Genomic DNA, 20,174 nt, shown 5'->3' with positions numbered 1-20,174 from the left:
TTGTCCTGCTAGCACAAGAGTCTCTTCCCTCCGCCCCTGTGCCCATATCTAAGGAAAGGGGTAGATTTTGGAGGCTCCGCGCTTAATTGTGACGGCCTGGGACTCAGGCTCGGAACCAGAGGAGTCTCAGTCCGCACCGGATCCTTTGCCTCAGGCGGCATCTGAGCCAAGTCTGGGGCCTGATTCCGAAGAGCCTCAGTCTGCACATGTTCCCTTGCAACAAGCACCAGCTGGGCCGAGTCAGGGGCCTGAGCCTGCCCTGGCTCCAGATACAGGGAATACTTCGTTGCCTTCAGCTGGGCAATCACTTACAGCTGCTCCACTACCAGTTGGGTCAGGAGAAGCTGAGGCGACTTCTGGGTCTAGTAACCCACTGACATCTCCCGAGCTGCAGAGACTAAGGTCTGAGAGAAAGAGACCTGAGTACTCGCAGGAGCAGTGCTCCCCTTCGGGCAAAACAGGGAGGTGAGTCACCGGGGGATCAGGACCGCCCGTCACCCTGACAAAGATAAAGGGCGGTCGGACCCCGCCCCAGGTTGCAGGAGCAACATTGCTGTTTGCTAGTACCTGCCTGAGACCCTGTACCTGACCTTGCCTGGTTTCCTGCCTCATGTCCTGCCTTGGCCCTGTCGGACTGACTCCTTGCGGAACCCCTGGATTTAGGACCGGACCTGGACAGTGTTGCTCGGGTTATTCCCGGGCCCAGCACATTAATAACCAGAGAAATGAAAGCATTCTTAAGACTACAAACAGGCGGCCAAGGCAAATCAAACCTGAACTGGGCCCTACTTCCATGACCCGGACTGGGTGGGGAGGGGGAACAGGAGAGGGCGTGGCCACAGGCCCCTCCATGTCACCAACTGAACTGTCAACCGTGGCACCATCAACACAGCTGGTGGCACCGCCCTCACCTTTGCCGTCCCCTTCATCAACCATCATCGGAGGGGGGTGAGTCTCTGCCCCACCACGGGTGGGGAATTCTGGTCTTCAGGAATCATGGGAGGGGGCTGCTGTAAGATGGATGGCAATGCGCTACACGTTGGCGAGGGCTCCCGAGGTGGCATGGCAGGGGAGCCAGCCAGAAGGTGTGTCCCCCCCCCCACAGGGCCAAGGAGGGTGTCCCGGCTGGTGGTGGCCTGTGCCATGCTGCATAAAGTGGCAAAGACATGGAAGCTGCCTGTGGATATTGAGCTGGGACCACTTAGTTCTGTAACTGGGATGTGGGCTGGGATGCTGGGATCCAGGGGTGTAAGACCACCCCTGCCATGACAAGGATCCAAGAGCTTTAGAGGTGGAAGTAATCTAGTCCAATGTCCTGCAATGCAACTGTCATAGGCTCGTTGCCTCTGGATGGGCAACCATGGCTCATATTTAATTGAATAACTCACCCTGGAATACAGTTGGGGAGTCATCGTACTAGTTATTACAGGAGCGGTTTCTGGGGAATTTCAGCAGTGAGTAATTGTTCAGATGCAATGCAACAGGTTACTTACGCCCATCCACACTTGATTTGTTCATTGAAACTGAAGACGAGTTTTACAGAAGCCAGGTGGCCACATGGGGGTCACAATAGTGACCAAACTGCAAAAGAATGAATCTAGGAGGGAGGTGTCCTTATCAAAAATTAAATGATGCTTTCTTTTTTTTCTTTAAACTAAGTAGACTTTGAAGAACTTTACTTTGTATAATTCCAGAAAACGACTTTGGCTAGATTAATTATTTTAATGAGGGGAATGGGGAAAACGTGCACAGAAGATCAAATAAATGCAAATCCACTAAGGTTGTGGGGATTCTCATTAAGCATTTCCATTAAAGAAATGGCAAGATCTTGGAATGTGAAATAATTCTCCAAAAGAAAAGGAAGAGGTTGCTCTCTCTCTCCTTCAGGGCTTCAAAGCCAGGAAAATGGGCACAGAAAACTGAACTGGAGCCAGAAAGATCTGGCACAACCTTAGAAGAGAAATGAAAAAATTCTCTGTCGTTAGCTCATCTGCCACAGAGGCAATCGTTCTTAATGGGGTTTTCCGAGTAACGTCTACTACATATTTTGGAAAGTTGTTTGCTTGCTCTGCATTTGGACAGCTCTCGAGATATCATAGCCAAATCTGCAGTGGCAGTTCCTAAGATCAAGGAGCGGTGTTTTTCCCTCCTAATGTTTCTATACAACTGGGTGCCGTTTTAAATCAAGATGGCAGACTGAAACTTTCAAAACGCCACTGATTATATAACAAAATCCTGGGAGAAAGGAGCAGGTTTCTATCTATGTTGCAATACAACTAGACGCCATTTTGAACCAAGATTGCGAATCGAACCTTCAAAACTGCACTGATTCTGGTTTCTCAAAATTCCTAAACAGCACCAAGTACATTGACTGTAACCTTCTTAACAGATAAAATAAAAGGAACCACTTATAGAATACTACGGATGTTAGAATGATCTATCATATTGTTAGTTGACAGATTTTTTTTTTAATGCACTCTACATTATTCTACAGTTTTTATAATATGGTACTAAAAAGGGACCACACCTTTCCTTGTGCCTATATAGGAGCAACTGCTATTAATTTTGACTTTTCTGCAGTTAACCTGCATTAATTTACAAAGCCCTGAACAACTTAGGTTTGGGGCAACGTAGGGACCATCTGTACCCTTATATCCCAGTTCAATGACTGAGATCATCTGTAGGAACATTGTTGGCCATTCCCTGAGTTAGCGAGGCTCATTTGATAGCAGCAAGAAACCGAGCCTTTATTGCCATTGGCCCAATCCTGTGGAATACTCTCTGTCAATAGACATGTTTCTGTTTCAACTCTCAAAAGCCAGCTGAAAACTTTGCTATGGCGTCAGGCTTATTTATGCAGGCAATTAAGAATACTTCTTTCCACAACAGCTGATTTCTGATCTTAACATTTGTATGGCTTTATGCACGGCTGAGGCTCCAATACTTTGGCCCCCTCATGAGAAGAGAAGACTCCCTGGAAAAGACCCTGATGTTGGGAAAGATGGAGGGCACAAGGAGAAGGGGACGACAGAGGATGAGATGGTTGGATAGCGTCTTCGAAGCTACAAACATGAGTCTGACCAAACTGCGGGAGGCAGTGGAAGACAGGAGTGCCTGGCGTGCTCTGGTCCATGGGGTCACGAAGAGTCGGACACGACTAAACGACTAAACAACAACATGCACGGCTGTTGCAAACCACCCTGATTTCTTTAATGAATAGGTAACTGCTTGGCCACTGTGAGAACAGGGAGCTGAGGTAGATGGGCCTTTGGACTGATCCAGGAGGATTAGACAAATCCATGCGCTCTATGTGGGGCTACCTTTGAAGGTGACTCGGAAACTACAACTAATCCAGGATGCGGCAGCTAGACTGGTGACTGGGAGCAGCCACTGGGACCACACCAGCCCTGAAAGACCAACATTGGCTCCCAGTATGTTTCCGAGCACAATTCAAAGTGTTGGTGCTGACTTTTAAAGCACTAAACAGCCTTGGCCCTGTATACCTGAAGGAGCATCTCCACCCCTGTCATTCAGTCCAGACCCTGAGGTCCAGCACTGAGGGCCTTCTGGTGGTTCCCTCACTGCAGGAAGTGAAGCTACAGGGAACCAGGCTGAGGACCTTCTCAGTAGTGGCACCCGCCCTGTTAGAATGTCAGGTGTCAAGGAGATGAGTAACTATATAACCTTTAGAAGACATCTGAAGGTAGTCCTATATAAGGAAACTTGCAAATGTTTAATGTTTTATGGTGTTTTTATATATGTTGGAAGCTTCCCACAGCAGCTGGGGCAGCCCAGTCAGGTGTGTGGGATACAAATCATCATCATCATCATGACAGCTATGTTCACCTCCTGCTTTGAGGCCTTCCCACTTTTTGGTCATGGTGAGAACAGGATTCCTGGCAAGGAGGGCCATCAGCCTGATCCAGCAGCAAATCTCTTCTTAGTTTCACTGTCCATGCTGGCTAGGAACACTGGGGCTTGTATTCCACCATGTTGGCTATATCTATCAGAGTCTCAACTCCGCCACCCCAAAAGCAATAATGTGAAAAGACTATCCAGGAGCCATTAGCTCACATCCTTTTGTTTATTTCTTCTCTGGGCCCCAGCGCTTGGAGAAATACAAACAGCCCTGGCGGCCATTGAAACAGTTTAAGATGGTGGTGTTGCGAGGTGCTCGTTTGGGGTGGGGAGCACCTACTTCGCCTCCTCCCCTCCGCCATTAATCAGATTTTAATCATATTCAGCATGATGCCAGAGGTGTCTGCAGCCAATAAGAGGTGATGGCAGCCAGCTGCACTTTACTGACAGAAGCTGTCAAAACAGCCTTGCAAACAGGAGCTGGAGAAGGAGGGGGGAGAGCTCGATGATAGTGCGAAAATGAGATACAAAACAAGGGGGCATGGGGAAAGGTGTGGGGATGTAGCTGCTCACCCCCCCCACCCCAATTTGAGTAGCTTAGGGATAAAAAGGAAATATCCAAGCAAATGTTAAAGATGCGGCATAAACACTTAATCGTCGGTGGAGGTGGACACATACAAACACAAAGGGGTACCAGGTGGAGGAAGAGTGGTGGCCGCCACAGGGAGATAGTTGAAGACATTGCATCGGTGCTCCAAACATCCCTGCAGAAGAGATCAACTCTTGTTTCCATTATGCAGGTGGGGGAATCGAAGCTTTGAGAGGTCATGGCTTACCAAAAGAGGCTGGATTCTGAGATTTGTTGTGGACAAATCCAGCCCATAAGAAGCCCAGAGCAGCCCTCCTAGCTCAGACCAAAGAACTATTTAGTCCAGCATCTTGGTCTCTCACAGTGGCCAACCAGGTGTCCCAATGGGAAGCCCACAAGCAGGTGGTGAGGGTGGGGCAAAAGTTCTCTCCCACTGCTGAAGACCAGCAGCTGGTCTTCAGAAGCATACTGGCTTGGTCAGGGAAGGTAGAACGCAGCCACTGTGGCTGTTGTTGCTTAGTCTTTTAGTCCTGTCCGACTCTTCATGACCCCATGGACCAGAGCACGCCAGGCACTTCTGTCTTCCACTGCCTCCCGCAGTTTGGTCAAACTCATGCTGGTAGCTTCAAGAACACTGTCCAACCATCTCATCCTCTGTCGTCCCCTTCTCCTTGTGCCCTCAATATTTCTCAATATCAGGGTCTTTTCCAGGAAGTCTTCTCTTCTCATGAGGTGGCCAAAGTATTGGAGCCTCAGCTTCAGGATATGTCCTTCCAGTGAGCACTCAGGGCTGATTTCTTTAAGAATGGATAGGTTTGATCTTCTTGCAGTCCATGGGACTCTCAAGGGTCTCCTCCAGCACCATAATTCAAAAGTATCAATACTTCGGCGATTAGCCTTCTTTATGGTCCAGCTCTCACTTCCATACATCACTACTGGGAAAACCATAGCTTTAACTATATGGACCTTTGTCAGCAAGGTGATGTCTCTGCTTTTTAAGATGCTGTCTAGGTTTGTCTTGGCTGTCATCACTACCTCTTGTGGAAGTGAGTTCCATAGTTCAACTACGCAGTGTGTGACAAACTTGCTTTCGTCTATCCTGAATCTTCTAACATTCAGCTTCTTTGGGTCAAATTCAAAGCTGATCTTATTCATGTCTATCATCTACAACATCCTCCTCAATCATCCACATCTATAATCATCCATAGATTTTGAAGTTTCTTTGTCTGTCTGTCCATCTAATTCCTATGCATAATGGTATCGTAACAAAATTTGGCGTGATGGTTCCTGAAACTGAGGAGCAGGTTATCCTCTATGTTCGGCTACAAATTAGACGCCATTTTGAAGCAAGATGGCAGACCCGAACCTTTCAAAACTCCAATGCTTTTAAGAAAATTTGGCAGGATTGTATGCCATACCCAACAGCCTTAGAATGAAAATAGGTGTCATCGTCCCCTGGGCATTAAGAAGTAGGGCTGGGCGATATCTGGTTTTCAATATCGCAATATATCATCAGCTAAACATCATGATATACCAATAGATCACAATGTCTGAAATAAGGATGGAGCTACCGTATTTTTCGCTCTATAAGACGCACCAGACCACAAGACGCACCTAGTTTTTGGAGGAGAAAAACAAGGAAAAAAATATTCTGAATCTCAGAAGCCAGAACAGCAAGAGGGTATCACTGCGCAGTGAAAGCAGCAATCCCTCTTGCTGTTCTGGCTTCTGGGATAGCTGCGCAGCCTGCATTCGCTCCATAAGACGCACACACATTTCCCCTTACTTTTTAAGGAGGGAAAAAGTGAGTCTTATAGAGCAAAAAATACGGTATGTAGAGGCATTGTCTAGCTTCGCGGTTTCTCCCACTTTGTGATTTTTGCATAGCATGCACACATCATGATTCACAATATACTGCCAGGTCAAACATTATGAAACCAATATCATGATATGGACTTGAAACCGGTTTTGGACGAAACATCATGATTCACAATATATTGCCATGTCAAAAAATATGAAACAGATATCAAGATAGGAACTTCAAAACAGTTTTGGAAGATATATCGCCCAGCCCTATTAAGAAGCTATACAAATAATTATCCATGTATAAAGCTCAGTGTTTTTTGGTTTCTAAGAATTCCTAAGAAATGCCAGGAAGTACTGTCAGCTAGCATATATAAAATACAAACACAGATAAGGAAAAAGATTTAATCTTCTCCTTGATATGCTTGTTTTCTTCTCCTTAATATGCTTGTTTTATTCATACAGGAAGTTTTTGTTTACATAAAGGAAAGAAGATTTTATCTCCTATCTGTAGCCAAAACATAGGACAACCCAGTAAATGCTTAGGGATGAGAACATGAATAAATGTATGCAGAAGAGGTAGGAAAATCGAACCGGTCTTTCTCTATACCAGGGCTAGCCAATACAATGGCAGCTTCAAGTTCCCATCAGCCTCAGCCAGCATGGCCAAGGGTCAAGGATGATTAGAGCTGTAGTCCCACATCCAGAGAGCAGCATGCTGACTACTCATTCTCCGTACAGCCATGTAGACAAGGTTCTAGTCCTCATGGAACCATAGGTAAAATTGCAGGCTACAAAGGGGGGAGTTTTTAAGGGGTAGAAAGACCATACATAGCAGTTTATGAGGGCGGGTGTTATAGTCTCCTACAGAATTGGTTCCCAAGTGCTGCTCCACAAACCACAGGGGGTCAGTGGCACCATTCACGTAACATAACAAAAACTACCACAGAGATATCAAAATTTTGAAACGTAGGGGGTCCATGGCTTAGATTTTGAAAAAAAAGGGGGCCCACAGCACTTTAGCCGATTGGGAACCACTGTCCCACAGGGTTCCTCACTCCTCTCAGATAAATATATGGAGCTGGGTGTTACCTTGGTGTAGGAGGTTAAATGCAAATACAGCGGTACCTCTGGTTAAGTACTTAATTCGTTCCGGAGGTCTGTTCTTAACCTGAAACTGTTCTTAACCTGAAGCACCACTTTAGCTAATGGGGCCTCCCGCTGCTGCCGCGCCGCCGGAGCACAATTTCTGTTCTCATCCTGAAGGAAAGTTCTTCACCTGAAGCACTATTTCTGGGTTGGCGGAGTCTGTAACCTGAAGCGTCTGTAACCTGAAGTGTATGTAACCCGAGGTACCAGTGTAAAATACAACAGCACCTAATTTCTCAAAAGGATACGCCTTCCCTGCAACCCGCCATGAAATTTTGGAATAACCAGTTGTGTAGCTAAGAGGGGGTGAGGGAGAATTTGAAGGCAGAAGCACAACACAAGGCACCCAATCCCACCAGCTTCCCAGATTAAAGGTACTCAGGATGGGGAAGAAGCAAAATAAATAAATAAATCCCCCCCCCCTTTTTTTTAAAACAGCCAAAGCTGCTCCTTCAAGAAAGAAAAAAAGAAATAAAGAAAAAAGCATCCATTTGGCAGGGAGGCCGTGTGCACCTTCCCCACCCAGCCCCTGCTAGGCTCCACTGGAACAGACACGATGCAGTCCTGCGTGACAGCACGAAATTAATACCATTTTGGGGAAAGCTGGCAGTGAATAATGAGAGTCTGAAATACCTTGTTTCCTCCGTTCGCCTCTTTTAACCCTTGCACTGCTGCAGCTCTCTAGCAGGGCCACGGCATGAACACCGCCAAGTTTGGGAAATTTATGGGGAGCACCGGCGACGGTCCCAGGTTGTTGTTGGGAGTTGGGTGCAAGAATGGGGGCCACTGGAAAAGATGCTCTCTACCTGTGGGTCTCTTCTCCTTCCGAGTGAACCTACCCTCTCTTCCTTCTGTTATCTCCACTGCCTGCTCACCTGCCCACTGCCTATGGAACAACCAGCACCACCTTCCACAGAGAAAAGATGATGAGGAAATGAACAATGTTGTAGTGTTTTTAGTTTAGAGAAAAGGAGAGCCAAGAGGCAACGTGACAGAAGTTGATAAAATTCTGCAATGTGTAGAGAAAGTTATTCTCCTTTTCTCATGACACTAGAACTCCTAGACATCCAATGAAGATCAGTAATGTCCTCTGCGGATTTGTGCGATGCTCTCCAGACTGGTGACTGGGAGTGGCCGCCGAGACCATATTACACCAGTCCTGAAAGACCTACATTGTCTCCCAGTACGTTTCCGAGCACAATTCAAAGTGTTTGTGCTGACCTTTAAGGCCCTAAACAGCCTCGGTCCTGTATACCTGAAGGAGCATCTCAACCCCCATCGTTCTGCCCAGACACTGAGGTCCAGCTCCGAGGGCCTTCTGGTGGTTCCCTCCCTGTGAGAATCGAGGTTACAGGGAACCAGGCAGAGGGCCTTCTCGGTAGTGGCGCCTTCCCTGTGGAACGCCCTCCCATCAGATGTCAAGGAAATAAGCAACTATCTGACTTTTAAAAGACATCTGAAGGCAGCCCTGTTTAGGGAATTTTTAGTGTTTAATGATGTATTGTGTTTTTAACTTTCGGTTGGGAGTCGCCCAGAGTGGCTGGGGAAACCCAGCCAGATGGGTGGGGTATAAATAATAAATAATAAATAATAAATAATAAATAATAAATAATAAATAATTATTATTATTATTATTATTATTATTATTATTATTATTATTATACTGACTGGCAGCAGCTCCCTGGACTCTCAGGCAGGAGTTCTTCCTATCCCTAACCTAGGAGATGCCTGGAGCTCCATGCAAAGCTGAAGATTCAGGGAGGATAAGAAAAAAGGACTTTTTCATGCAGCTCTTAGTTAAACTATGGAACTCGCTTCTGCAGGAGGTAGCGACGGCCGCCAACTTAGATGGCTTTAAAAGAGGATTGGACAGATTCATGGAGGAGAGGGGTTATCAGTGGCCACGATGGCTGTGCTCTGCCTCCATCATCGAAAGCAATGATGCACCTGAAAAGCGGTTGCTGCAAACTGCAGGAGGGGAGAGGGCTCTTGTGTCAGGTCCCGCTTGCAGGTTTCCCCATGGTTGGCCACTGTGAGAACAGGGTGTGGGTCTACATGGGCCCACTGGCCTAATCCAGAACCCTCTTCTTACTTTCTTCGACCGCCCGTCCTTCGCCTTCCCTTGCTGATTAGGAACCTGATTGCCAGCCTACCTTTGACAACATCACCTGCCTCTGATTCTTTCGACTTTGGTCTTTCCGTGCCAGAATGGGACCAGCTGGTGCCAGCTGTCTCAGAGCCTGGCTGAAGACACACAGACACACAGACACACACACACACACCACAAATATATATTAGGCATTTTAAGAACTCAGCCACCGTCTACCTGCATTTGCACCTAAAACTACCAGGGAGAGTTTTCAATTCTGCTGCCAGCTAGAAAAATCCTTTGCCCACTGCCATTTCGATTGCAGTCACCGCAGGAGGAGAAAAACTACTTCTGAGAAGTGTTCATTTCAGTGTGCGTGTGTTTTGCAGGAGGGAAATGAAGCCACTGCTGAGTTTTGTTTAGATGCTCTTCTGGAATATATATCTTTGCTCTAAAGCCCAGAGTGAAGGAGCTGCCCGGCACAAACAACTGACAGCAAGACTCCTTGTTCTCTGGAGCGAGGCTGTTATCTGTGGGTCTGGGCTCCTCTGTGCATGGAACAAAAAAGAGAAGGGGGAAAAAACTAGCTGGCAGCCAGTGCAGTCAGACCAGGTTTGGCGTTATATGCTCAAAGTGCCTTGCCCCTGTGAGCAGCCTAGCTGCTGAATTCTGCACCAGCTGACGTTTCCAAACTGTCTTCAGAGGCAGCCCCACATATCTCGCATTGCAGCAATTTAAGCCAGAGGTTAGGCTATCCCTGTCCAGAAAGGGGTGCAGCTGGGCCACAGAGGCCACCTGAGCCTCAAGCGACAGAGATGGATCCAGCAGTAGCCCCAAGTTATGGACCCGCTCCTTCAGAGGGTGTGCAACCGCATTAAGAGCAGCCCAGACACTGAGATCCAGCTCCGAGGGTCTTCTAGCGGTTCCCTCACCGCGAGAAGTGAGGTTACAGGGAACCAGGCAGTGAGGGCCTTCTCGGTAGTGGCACCCACCCTGTGGAACATCCACCCATCAGATGTCAAGGAGATACGTAACTATACAAGCTTTAGAGGACATCTGAAGGCAGCCCTGTATTGGGAAGTTTTTAATGTTTAATGTTTAAAGTTTTATTATGTTTTTACATATGCTGTAAGCCGCCCAGAGTGGCTGGGGCAGCCCGATCAGATGGGCAGGATACAACTAATAAAATTATTATTATTATTATTAAGAGCAGGCTACGTCTCAGACACCTGACGAAGGCAACTGCCCACTAACAGTGCCTCAGCCTTTTTTGGATTGAGCTTCACTTTATTGGCTCTCATCCAGTCCATTAACGAGGCCAGTCCAGCACACCGACTTCCACACCTGCAGATGTCAACATAACCTTGAGGCTGGACTACTGCATACCCTCCAACATTCCTCCGATGAAAATAGGGACGTCCCATTACATAATGATGATTTTACTATTTATATCCCCCACATCTTACTGGGGTGCCCCAGCCACTCTGGGCAGCTTCCAACATATATAAAAACATAATAAAACATTTTTTTAAAAAAAACCTTCCCTATGCAGGGTTTCCTTTGAATCCCTCGGGGGTCGGATAACTCCATACCCTCCAAAATTTCTCCAATGAAAACAGGGACATCCTAAGGGAAAGCGGGACATTCCGGGATCAAAACATGAAACTGGGATGGCTTCTCTAAATCAAGGACGTCCTTGGAAAATAGGGACACTTGGAGGGTCTGCTACTGTAATGGGCTGCCCTTGGGCCTGGTTTGGAAGCTCCAGCTGATGCAGAACATGGTGGCCAGACAGCTGATGGGGCACATAGCTGACCCCATTGCCAATATATTTGCACGGGCTGCCCATCTACCACCAATACAGGTTTGAGGTCTTGTGTCACTACAAAGCCTGAACAACTTAGGCCCAGGGTACCGTAGGGCTCGGCTTAACCCTTACATGTAAACTCGACCACTGAGATTATTGGCAGTCCTGTGGAATACTCTGCCAACAGAGTTTCTGCTTTAGTCTTTAAACTCTTGCTGAAAGCTTTTCTATCGCCAAGCTTATATGCACGGGCAATTCAGAAAACATCTGCACGTAACAGTTACTCGATATCTGATTTTAAATGTTTACATGGTTTTTCATGGTATAGATATATACCTCTGTCGTAATCGTTTTGATATCTTTTCTGATGAACAGCGATCTTCAAGCATTTTAATAAATAAATAACAATAAACATTTCGATGTTTTAAGCAAAATAGTATTGGTCTAAGCTACAGCTACCTAAACAGCCAAACACAGCTGAGCAATTATTTGTTTAAGATACTTAGATGCTGTCCAATGACAAAAGATCTCTGGGTATACTTCAGCAGAAGTTAAGAACACAATTAGGTAACAAAAGACATAGACCATAGAATCAAAATGCAGCATGAAAGCCAGCAATCACAGACTGCATGCGCAGAGCTTAATAACAATAAAAGGCAGAGGTTTTCACAAGAGTCAGAAATTTCGCAAATCCTTAAAACTCCAAATAAGCAAATGAAAGCAGAATAAATTACCGGTTGATATTACCTGGAGCCACGAACAAGCAAAAGAAAACCTGGTTCCCCCACCCCCCACCCCATACCAACAGAAACCCAGGATAATAGGAGTGAGATTCCCAGGGTCGCTGTGGCTAGGTCCCATACAAAATTCACACATGCTCTCACCATAAAATCACATGAGAATATAGGAAGTTGCCTTATATCAAGCCAGACCATTGATCCATCTAAGTTAGCAGTGTCTACACTGATGGAAAGTGGTGCTCCAAGGTTTCATCCTCTCCCAAGTTTTCAGGTTCCCAATCAAAGGGGTGATTTCAAAGCACATTCGGCTGAACATGGGTAGCATTGTCCTGCAGACCTACAAGCTCAATGCGCGAAGTTTCAAGGGGGGCGTGTGGCATGCAGGAGGGTCCCTGAGAATCACATACAGCTCCATCCATTTAGAGCCCTTGCTCTAGCAGTCATCCGCATTTTAGGTCAATGGGCATAGCTGGATTTTTGAGGTCGTACCACAGGGGTGCCACCCACTCAGGTAATTTCTCTCGCCCGCTCCTGTACACACACACAAACACACACACACACACACACACACACACACACGGACCCCACCCCTTGAGACAGAAAAGAGAGAGAAAATGCCCACGAAATTCACTTTTGTAGGGATCTGAGCAAGAGCCTCACCCGGAAGAGTTAACCTGAGCCTTGAAAAGCACATAGAGCTGAAAGATGAAGCGAGAAAGAACGCAATTCTTCCACCTTCCTCCTTCAACGCTCTGAATTTTCCAAGTTTTGCTGTATCGTATTTCGAACCAATTATCTTTCCCCTCCCTTTATGTTGTTTGTATGCTGATAAATGATTTCCCTCTACCCACCACCCACCCCACGTAAAAATGCTTTGGACTCATAATAAACCATTTAAAGCACCTGGAGACCCTCCTTTGTTCTTTAAACCAGGTCAAAGCACTTGTCAATCAAGCCGGGCGTTGATAATTCTGACTGGCAGTGGCTCTCCAGAGTTTCAGCCAGAGAAGGGTCTTTTCCTGCCACCTGGTACCTGATCCTTTTCCCCTGAAGATGCCAAGAACTGAACTGGGGTCTACGTGCAGAGAAAGTGCTCTGACACTGAACTATGACCCACTCCCCCTACCCTAACGGCTTTCCTCCCTGGCTCCTAAAATAACCTCTGATCCCAAGCACTACATTTTCCTACCTCATTCATTTCTCTCCATGCTATACCTGCACTAGAATCGTGCTGAGTTCCACAGTTCTAAATGTGAGATGGGGACTGAATGAAGCTTCTGCTCCTGCCAACTTTGCTCTCTTGCATTTGACTGTCCCTTACTCAATGGGGGAGGGAAAGGCACTCTGCACATGCTCAGAGAAGCCTTTTTTTGCATGTGGGAACCTAGTCAGACTAATGGGTGGTTAGCCAAAGGAGCAAGCAAGGAAGCAGCTCCTACCCCCGGTTCTTCTAAAATGGGACATTGGCCAAGCTCTCTTTAACCCCTCGTTTCCCAATCCCAATCCCAATGTTTCTACACACACACACACACACACACACACACACTGCAAGACTACTGCTAACTCCTGTCCACAAGCAGATATGCAAAGCAAAAAAAGGGATGGGTATATGACACTGTCATGCAAAAGGGAAGGACTCCACCGATGCCCCTCTCGGCTCATTGCGCCTGGGAGCCTTCTCCCCTGTTTTTCAGAGCAGGCAGAGTAGTCAAAGGGCAAAGCAGCCATCACCAGTCCTTCGGCCCTCACTTAGTTCAAAATGCAGCAGTCATTGCAAAAGAGACAGAGAAATAGTCACCCGCTAGGAAATACAAGAGCGATAGATAGATTTGACACCAGTCCTGAATTTTCCTGGGTTTCACAGGCAGGGGGCGAGGGGCGCTGGTCTTTGTACTCTGGCATGTATTCAGAGGTCCACAAACAAAATCAAAACCAAACCACTGGGTAAATTCTAAGTCTTCAGCCTTTACACACTGTCAGCACAGGAACAACAACCCAAAATTTTAAAAAAGTAAATTAAAATGCTCTGGAGGATGAGAAAACGGCACATGCGTTTTTTGGGTCCACCGAGATGCTCTGAGCCGTGCTTGTGGCTTCTGAGAAAGGTACAAAGGCGAGGGGCACCCTTTTTGCTCCAAGCTGGGTAGCAAAATCCTATGTGTGCTTTGTGCTCCCTCTCCCTCTGCCATCTCGCACCCACCCCCAGCTAATTTGTAAGCTTGCAAATCCTGGTGGGGAAATGAGCGCTTCCTCCAGCTCAAACAGAAGGGGGGAAATAGCAAGTGCCCACAGAGGAGAGGAAACGTCTCTCCAGCCATTCCCATCATCAATGCAGGGGGGAGCATCCCTGGCCCAGGCCAACAACCATTTCTAAGGATGCAGGTTAAGGCAACAGACGCCGGCTTCCACATACACAAGAACCTTGGTTTCTCCCACCTCCACCTGACCAGAGCCTTTAACCTCCACCGGCAGCTATCATTGCCTAGCAAAGAGCCTTCCAGGGAGAGCTTGAGCTCTCCTCTCCAGCAAAGGCTAAGAGTGCCCCCTGGCGGTCCGGCAAAGGAAGAGCAGTTGGTACCCACACAACCCTTCTATTCACAGGGGTGTAAAAAGCATAGAACCGCGGTGATACCAGGGTTCCCCGTTAAAGGGGTCTTGGGGAGAGGCATTGGCCATACGCCGAGATGTTGTCATTGCTCTCCCTTCCAATGGCAGCGAAACAGGGGAGGCAGGCTCTCTGCTTGAACACACATTCTCCAGAGCCAGCCCAATCCCCACACATTCTGGATAACCCTAAAGTCTCCCAGATTCCCAGCTGGGGACTGGGAAGGATAAACGCCCAATGCCTGAGCCAAGGTCTCCCTACATCTGAAACTTAATAAAGTTGTGGCCAATTTTAATTCCATAGCACGTTGTCTCGAGTCATTATTCTGCTCAGGGGTCACCTGGGGTTGGAGGGACTCCGTCTGTTCACGCAATGACCGCTCCCCACATCAAATAGGGGGCGCCTTTTGTGTGGTCGCGCGTGGCCCCAGTGCGGCTTCTGGAAGTTCGGGCTGGCTTCATCCTTCCCAGGCTGGATACCTGGAGGTCTCCGCCTACCCCAGCCATTCGCCCAATCCTGCCCGGGGAGGCGTTGCCAGGGGATTGGCCAGGTAAGGGGACAGGCTTGTTAAGAGTAGGGAGGGGCCCTCCAAAGGTCATCCAGTCAAACCCCCCTTGCAATGCAGGAATCACAGCCCGAGGCAGCTGGTGCCCACTAGGACTAGTGGGGCAGGAGGCAGGGAGGTGGACCCAGAAGCAATGGCCGATGGCAGAGCCATCTAATGTTAGCTTTGTCTCCATCCTCCTCTCTGCTCAGTTCCAGAAGGGCATAATCGAGGGGAGGAAGATGCTCCAAATTAGGCCAATGGGTCCATCTCTCTCAATATTGTTGACACTCATCGGCAGCAGCTCCCAAGGACATCAGATGGGTGGCAGGGAGAGGGGGGTCTCTCTTTTCCAACCCAACAATGGGGTCTCTTCCAGACTGTTGTAAGGGAGAGACAGAAAACCAGGGGGTGCAGAGGTGGAACGGCGTATCATTGAAGGGATTGTGGCAGGTAGGAACCGTGAACGAGGGCACTTGATTCCACAACAGGCAGTGGTAGATCACACCCACCCCAACACCCTGTTAAAGGCAACCCCTCTTTGTTTTCAGCCAGTTCAACATGGCTAACGAAAGCCACAGCTTGTGCCCTTTGCTAGTCCAGGGAGCCGCAAAAGCCAGTGAAATAACACAGGCAGGAGTCCGGAGAAAGGAAAGACGATTGTGATAGCACTGTACTGAGCCAACTGAACAAGAACAGCATATAACTTGAGGGGGAAATACTCCAGGCCTTGTTCATAGCAGGAATACATTCAATGAAATGTATAAAGACAAAACTCCCTCAGAACTACACAGCCAATCAGAGCACACTATGTGAGGATCATGCCACAGTGATTGGTCACTAAGCAACACCTGCACTTGCCCCGCTCTGGGCTAGGTGACTTGAACATGAACAGAATCAACAAATCCCTACTGTTGCACTTCTAAGACACGGGACATTGAATGTGGCTACAAGAAATACCTCCTTACCTGAAAAGCTCTCTGATTTCTTTCACGGTTGCCTGGAAGGGGATATTACGCACTAAGATCTTGGAGCTCTTTTGCTTCTTGCTGGTTTGCTTCTTCCGGGCCGAGACCGCAGCTGACCTGATGGATCAAAAGAGACAGGGGTGAGCTCATCCCTCCATCACCCCCAGGATCTGCCTCCTCCCCAACTAACAGGAGTTTTTGTCAGTGTCGGCACTGCTAAGTTTCCTCGGGGTGCAAGGGTGTACAGCTTTGCTCCAGACCAAGATCATCACCCTGGGCTGAAGCATTTTTGCTTCAGAAAAGAAAGTTCCCTCCCTCTCAAGAGGGTTCCTTGTTCTCCAAATGTCAATCAGGTTCATGTTATCTGTCATTTCAAAAAAAGTCTTTGGTAGTCTCCCATCCTTGGAAACCACCTGTCTTTGTGCTTTATCCATGTTTGTAGAGACCACTCCATTCATATCTCCCATCAAAATTACAGACAAAGTGAAGAAAAGAGGAGTGGTGATCTATGCAAAGGAAAAATTGGCCCCTAAATTAATTTTTAAAGATGAACAAGGAAGATATTTGGCAATTGAAATTCAAGTTCAAGGAGAAAAATTATTGATAATAGGAATTTATGCCCCAAATGAAGGGAAGTCAGAATTTTTCAAGAAATTGCATGAGACATTAATGGACTATCTGGATTACAAGGCTCTTGGGAACTCCTGATATGGATGGTGGCGGCTGCCGGAACCTCAACTGCCCCCAAAAGCAAAAAGCTTACTGGGCTTGCAGCTTTCAAGTTTGTATAAAAATATGTGGAGTAATAATGATGATGATGATAAAATTTATACCCCACCCATCTGACTGGGTTTCCCCAGCTGCTCTGGGTGGCTCCCAACCGAATGTTAAAAAAACAATACAGCATTAAACATTAAAAACTTCCCTAAACAGGGCTGCCTTCAGATGTCTTTTAAAAGCCAGGTGGTTGTTTATTTCCTTGACATCTGATGGGAGGACATTCCACATGGAGGGTGCCACTACTGAGAAGGCCCTCTGCCTGGTTCCCTGTAACCTCACTTCTCGCAGGGAGGGAACCGCCAGGAGGCCCTTGGAGCTGGACCTCAGTGTCCAGGCTGAACAATGGGGGTGGGGATGCTCCTTCAGCTATACTGGGCCGAGGCCATTTAGGGCTTTAAAGGTCAGCACCAACACTTTGAATTGTGCTCGGAAATGTCCTGGGAGCCAATGTAGGTCTTTCAGGACTGGTATTACATGGTCTTGGTGGCCACTCCCAGTCACCAGTCTAGCTGCTGCATTCTGGATTAGTTGTAGTTTCCAAGTCACCTTCAAAGGTAGCCCCACGTACAGAGTGTTGCAGTAGTCCAAGCGGGAAATAACTAGAGCACGCACCATACTGGTGAGTTCAGCACTAGCTGAAAAAACAACATAAAAGGCCTGCAAGACCTGGAAAAAACCCATGCTGTTTGGTGGGGTTTTATCTCATATACAACAAATGCACACACAGACAGGACTCCCTCTCCATAGTGCAACGTGAAATTAAGTCTCTCCCGGATACACTGCACTGCTGGGGGGGGGGGTTGCACCTCTATTAGGTTTTTTGTATTGATTTGTTCAATTTACTTCAATAAAAGTGGGTTGGTTTGTTTTTGTTTTTAAAGCAGGAGCTTTAGTTTGGGCAAGGCTAGGAGCAGGTTTCGATTCCTGCGCTGCAGCGGGTTGGGCTGGATGACCCCTAGGGTCCCTTTCCAACTCGACAATTCTAGGTACAACTCCCAAGTTAGGAACTTACTTGACAGCTCTTTCAGAGATCTTCACTTCCAGCTGATGACCATCCACGGAGCAACCCTGTAAGAAAGCAAACACTGCTAAGGGGGAATGCAAGAGACCTCCAAGTATAAGACACCCAAAGCCGCCTTATATCTAGAATCAGACCACTGGTCCACCTAGTTCAGTATTGTCTACACTGACTGGCAGTGGCCCTCCAGGGCTTCAAGGCAAGGGCCCTATCTGGAGAGGCCAGGGACCGAACCTGGGACTTTCTGCATACAAGGCAGATGATCTACCACTGCACTATGGCCCTTCCCCAACTTAGGAAGCGGACTTACGCCAGGTCAGACCATTTGTCCATCTACTCCAGTACTGCCTACTCTGACTGGCAGCAGCTCTCTCAGGCAGAGAACGGTCCTTTCTTGCTGCCTGGTCCCTTTTAAGCTGGAGGAGCCAAGAATTGAACTCAGGACCTTCAGCACACCAAGCATGCACTCTTAACAAGCTACAATCCCCACTCTCTGCATGTGGAAGAGAAAGAGGCATTCGGCCATTACCTGTAGCTGTTTGAGGGCTTTCTGAGCATGCTCTGGTTTCTTGTATTCCACAAACCCAAACCCCATGGAAAGGAGCGCTCCTGGAAAAGAAGTGCAAAAGGTGTTGGGGGCACTGGAGGAGAGAGAAAACATTACCTACCAGTTTTAGAGGGACAGAAATATCGGAAGCTGTCTAGGCGAGAGACCACAGTGACATGATGACTGGTGTTTGCTGATAGGGCAGAAAGCAGGGAGGCCAACAGTAGGTGGCGCCAGAGGCTATGGCAGGCTAAGCCAATTAATTCTTGGTTTGTTCCCATCCTTCTGCTTGCTCAGCAGGGTCCATCCCATGGGCCGGTTTTTACGTAAAAAGGCAGGCAGGTGGGGCAGTGCCCCACTCGCTCCAACAGACCAGCCTCCACTGCGCTGGCCCAACGAGCTGAAACTTTGCTGGTGGTTCTGCCACTGGGGTCGGGTGGGGTTGGCATTGAGCCATGACAGGGTCTCCCCCTTCGTGCGATGCCCTCCCTGGCGAGGTGCATCTATCTCCCTCACTGTTGACTTTCAGGAAGACTCTCAAAAACATCCCTGTTTACCGAGGCATTTGACAGCTAAAATATCTTGTTCCTGGCAACCCTGTGAACCAGTGTCTTTATAACGCTTTTAACCATTTCTAGATTTTTAATTTTACCTTTCATTCTTGGTTTGTTTGCTGCCCTGGGCTCCTTCAGGATGAAGGGCCATATACACACTGAAATGCTAATAAGCATCTGTCAGGGGCTCGGGAGCAGGAGCACAGGGGAGAGAGGAAATGGAGAGCGAAGGGGAAGAATCCGAGGGCAGCGTAGGGGAGTATGACAGTGACCCGAGAGATTCCATGAGCTTCTCCAGTGAATCAGAAGATTCCCAGAAGGGGGCGCCGATGGTCAGGGCAAGGGGGGTCCCAGGGGGGACGCACCAGAAACAAGGAGCCAGCGGGGAACCCCAAAGCAGCAGCGGGGGATCAGGACCAGTTTCCCCACCAGAGCGTAGTGGGGGGGAAGAGTCACATGTGTCAGGACCAGCGTCTCCTCCAGCGGGGAGAGAAGATGAGTCAGGGCTGACCACGCCTCCATCGGAGAGTGGGGGAACGGAGGGGAGGTCAGTTGCAGCTAGCCTCCCCGAAGGGGGAAGCAGTGACAGCAGCAGTGAAACGGTCAGGAGGAAAGTTGCTGGCTGGGCGCGCGCGCCAAGTTCAAATGTACAGGCGCGGGGGACAGCAGGAGACCCGGATTGGGAACCAGCTCCTAAAGCCCGCCGGAGGGAGGGGGAAGGCTCAGGGAATTCAGCGTCAGAAGAGTCTAGAAAGGGCGAGACCCCGACGGACAGGCGGAACCAGAGGCGGAAAGAACAGAGGAAGAGGTGGAGCAAGGCTAGAGTCTTAAACTGGTGTCTGGGGGGAGGAGATTCAGACGGAGCATCAGCGATCTAGAGTTTGAGACATAGAGCTGCACGCTGCGGCTCTGGAAGTGGAACTGAACTTCAATAAAGACTTTCGTACTTAACAACAAAGCGGCGTTGGTCCTTTGTGAGCTGGGACCTCGGGCAGCTCTGACAGCATCATTGTTTATATTTTTATATAGTCGTACTTCAGAAGTAGAACTCCTTGTGAGTCAAACATTTTGGCTCCCGAACGCCGCAAACCCAGAAGTGAGTGTTCCGGTTTGTGAACGTTTT

General features: G+C 48.1%; 1 protein-coding gene across 3 annotated transcripts in view; it reads right to left on the bottom strand.

Moving 5' to 3' along the window:
- The window catches only part of RBM19 (RNA binding motif protein 19), a 105,315-nt gene that overhangs the window by 60,804 nt on the left and 24,337 nt on the right, over window positions 1–20,174 (bottom strand). For 2 of the 3 annotated variants that reach the window (XM_083589936.1, XM_083589935.1), the window contains exons 19-21: window positions 18,480–18,559; window positions 17,945–18,000; window positions 16,153–16,269 (exon numbers count right to left, since the gene is read on the bottom strand). In XM_083589936.1, the coding sequence (XP_083446062.1) occupies window positions 16,153–16,269; window positions 17,945–18,000; window positions 18,480–18,559 (253 nt within the window). Of the gene's footprint in view, window positions 1–16,152; window positions 16,270–17,944; window positions 18,001–18,479; window positions 18,560–20,174 lie in introns of those variants that run through there. The other variant, XR_014542376.1, reaches the window with a different exon arrangement.

The sequence above is a fragment of the Podarcis filfolensis genome (genome assembly GCF_964270895.1).
Source record: "Podarcis filfolensis genome assembly, chromosome: 16".
NCBI lineage: Eukaryota > Metazoa > Chordata > Lepidosauria > Squamata > Lacertidae > Podarcis > Podarcis filfolensis.
Note: the sequence above shows the minus strand (reverse complement) of the source record. Positions and strands in the feature narration are given on the sequence as shown.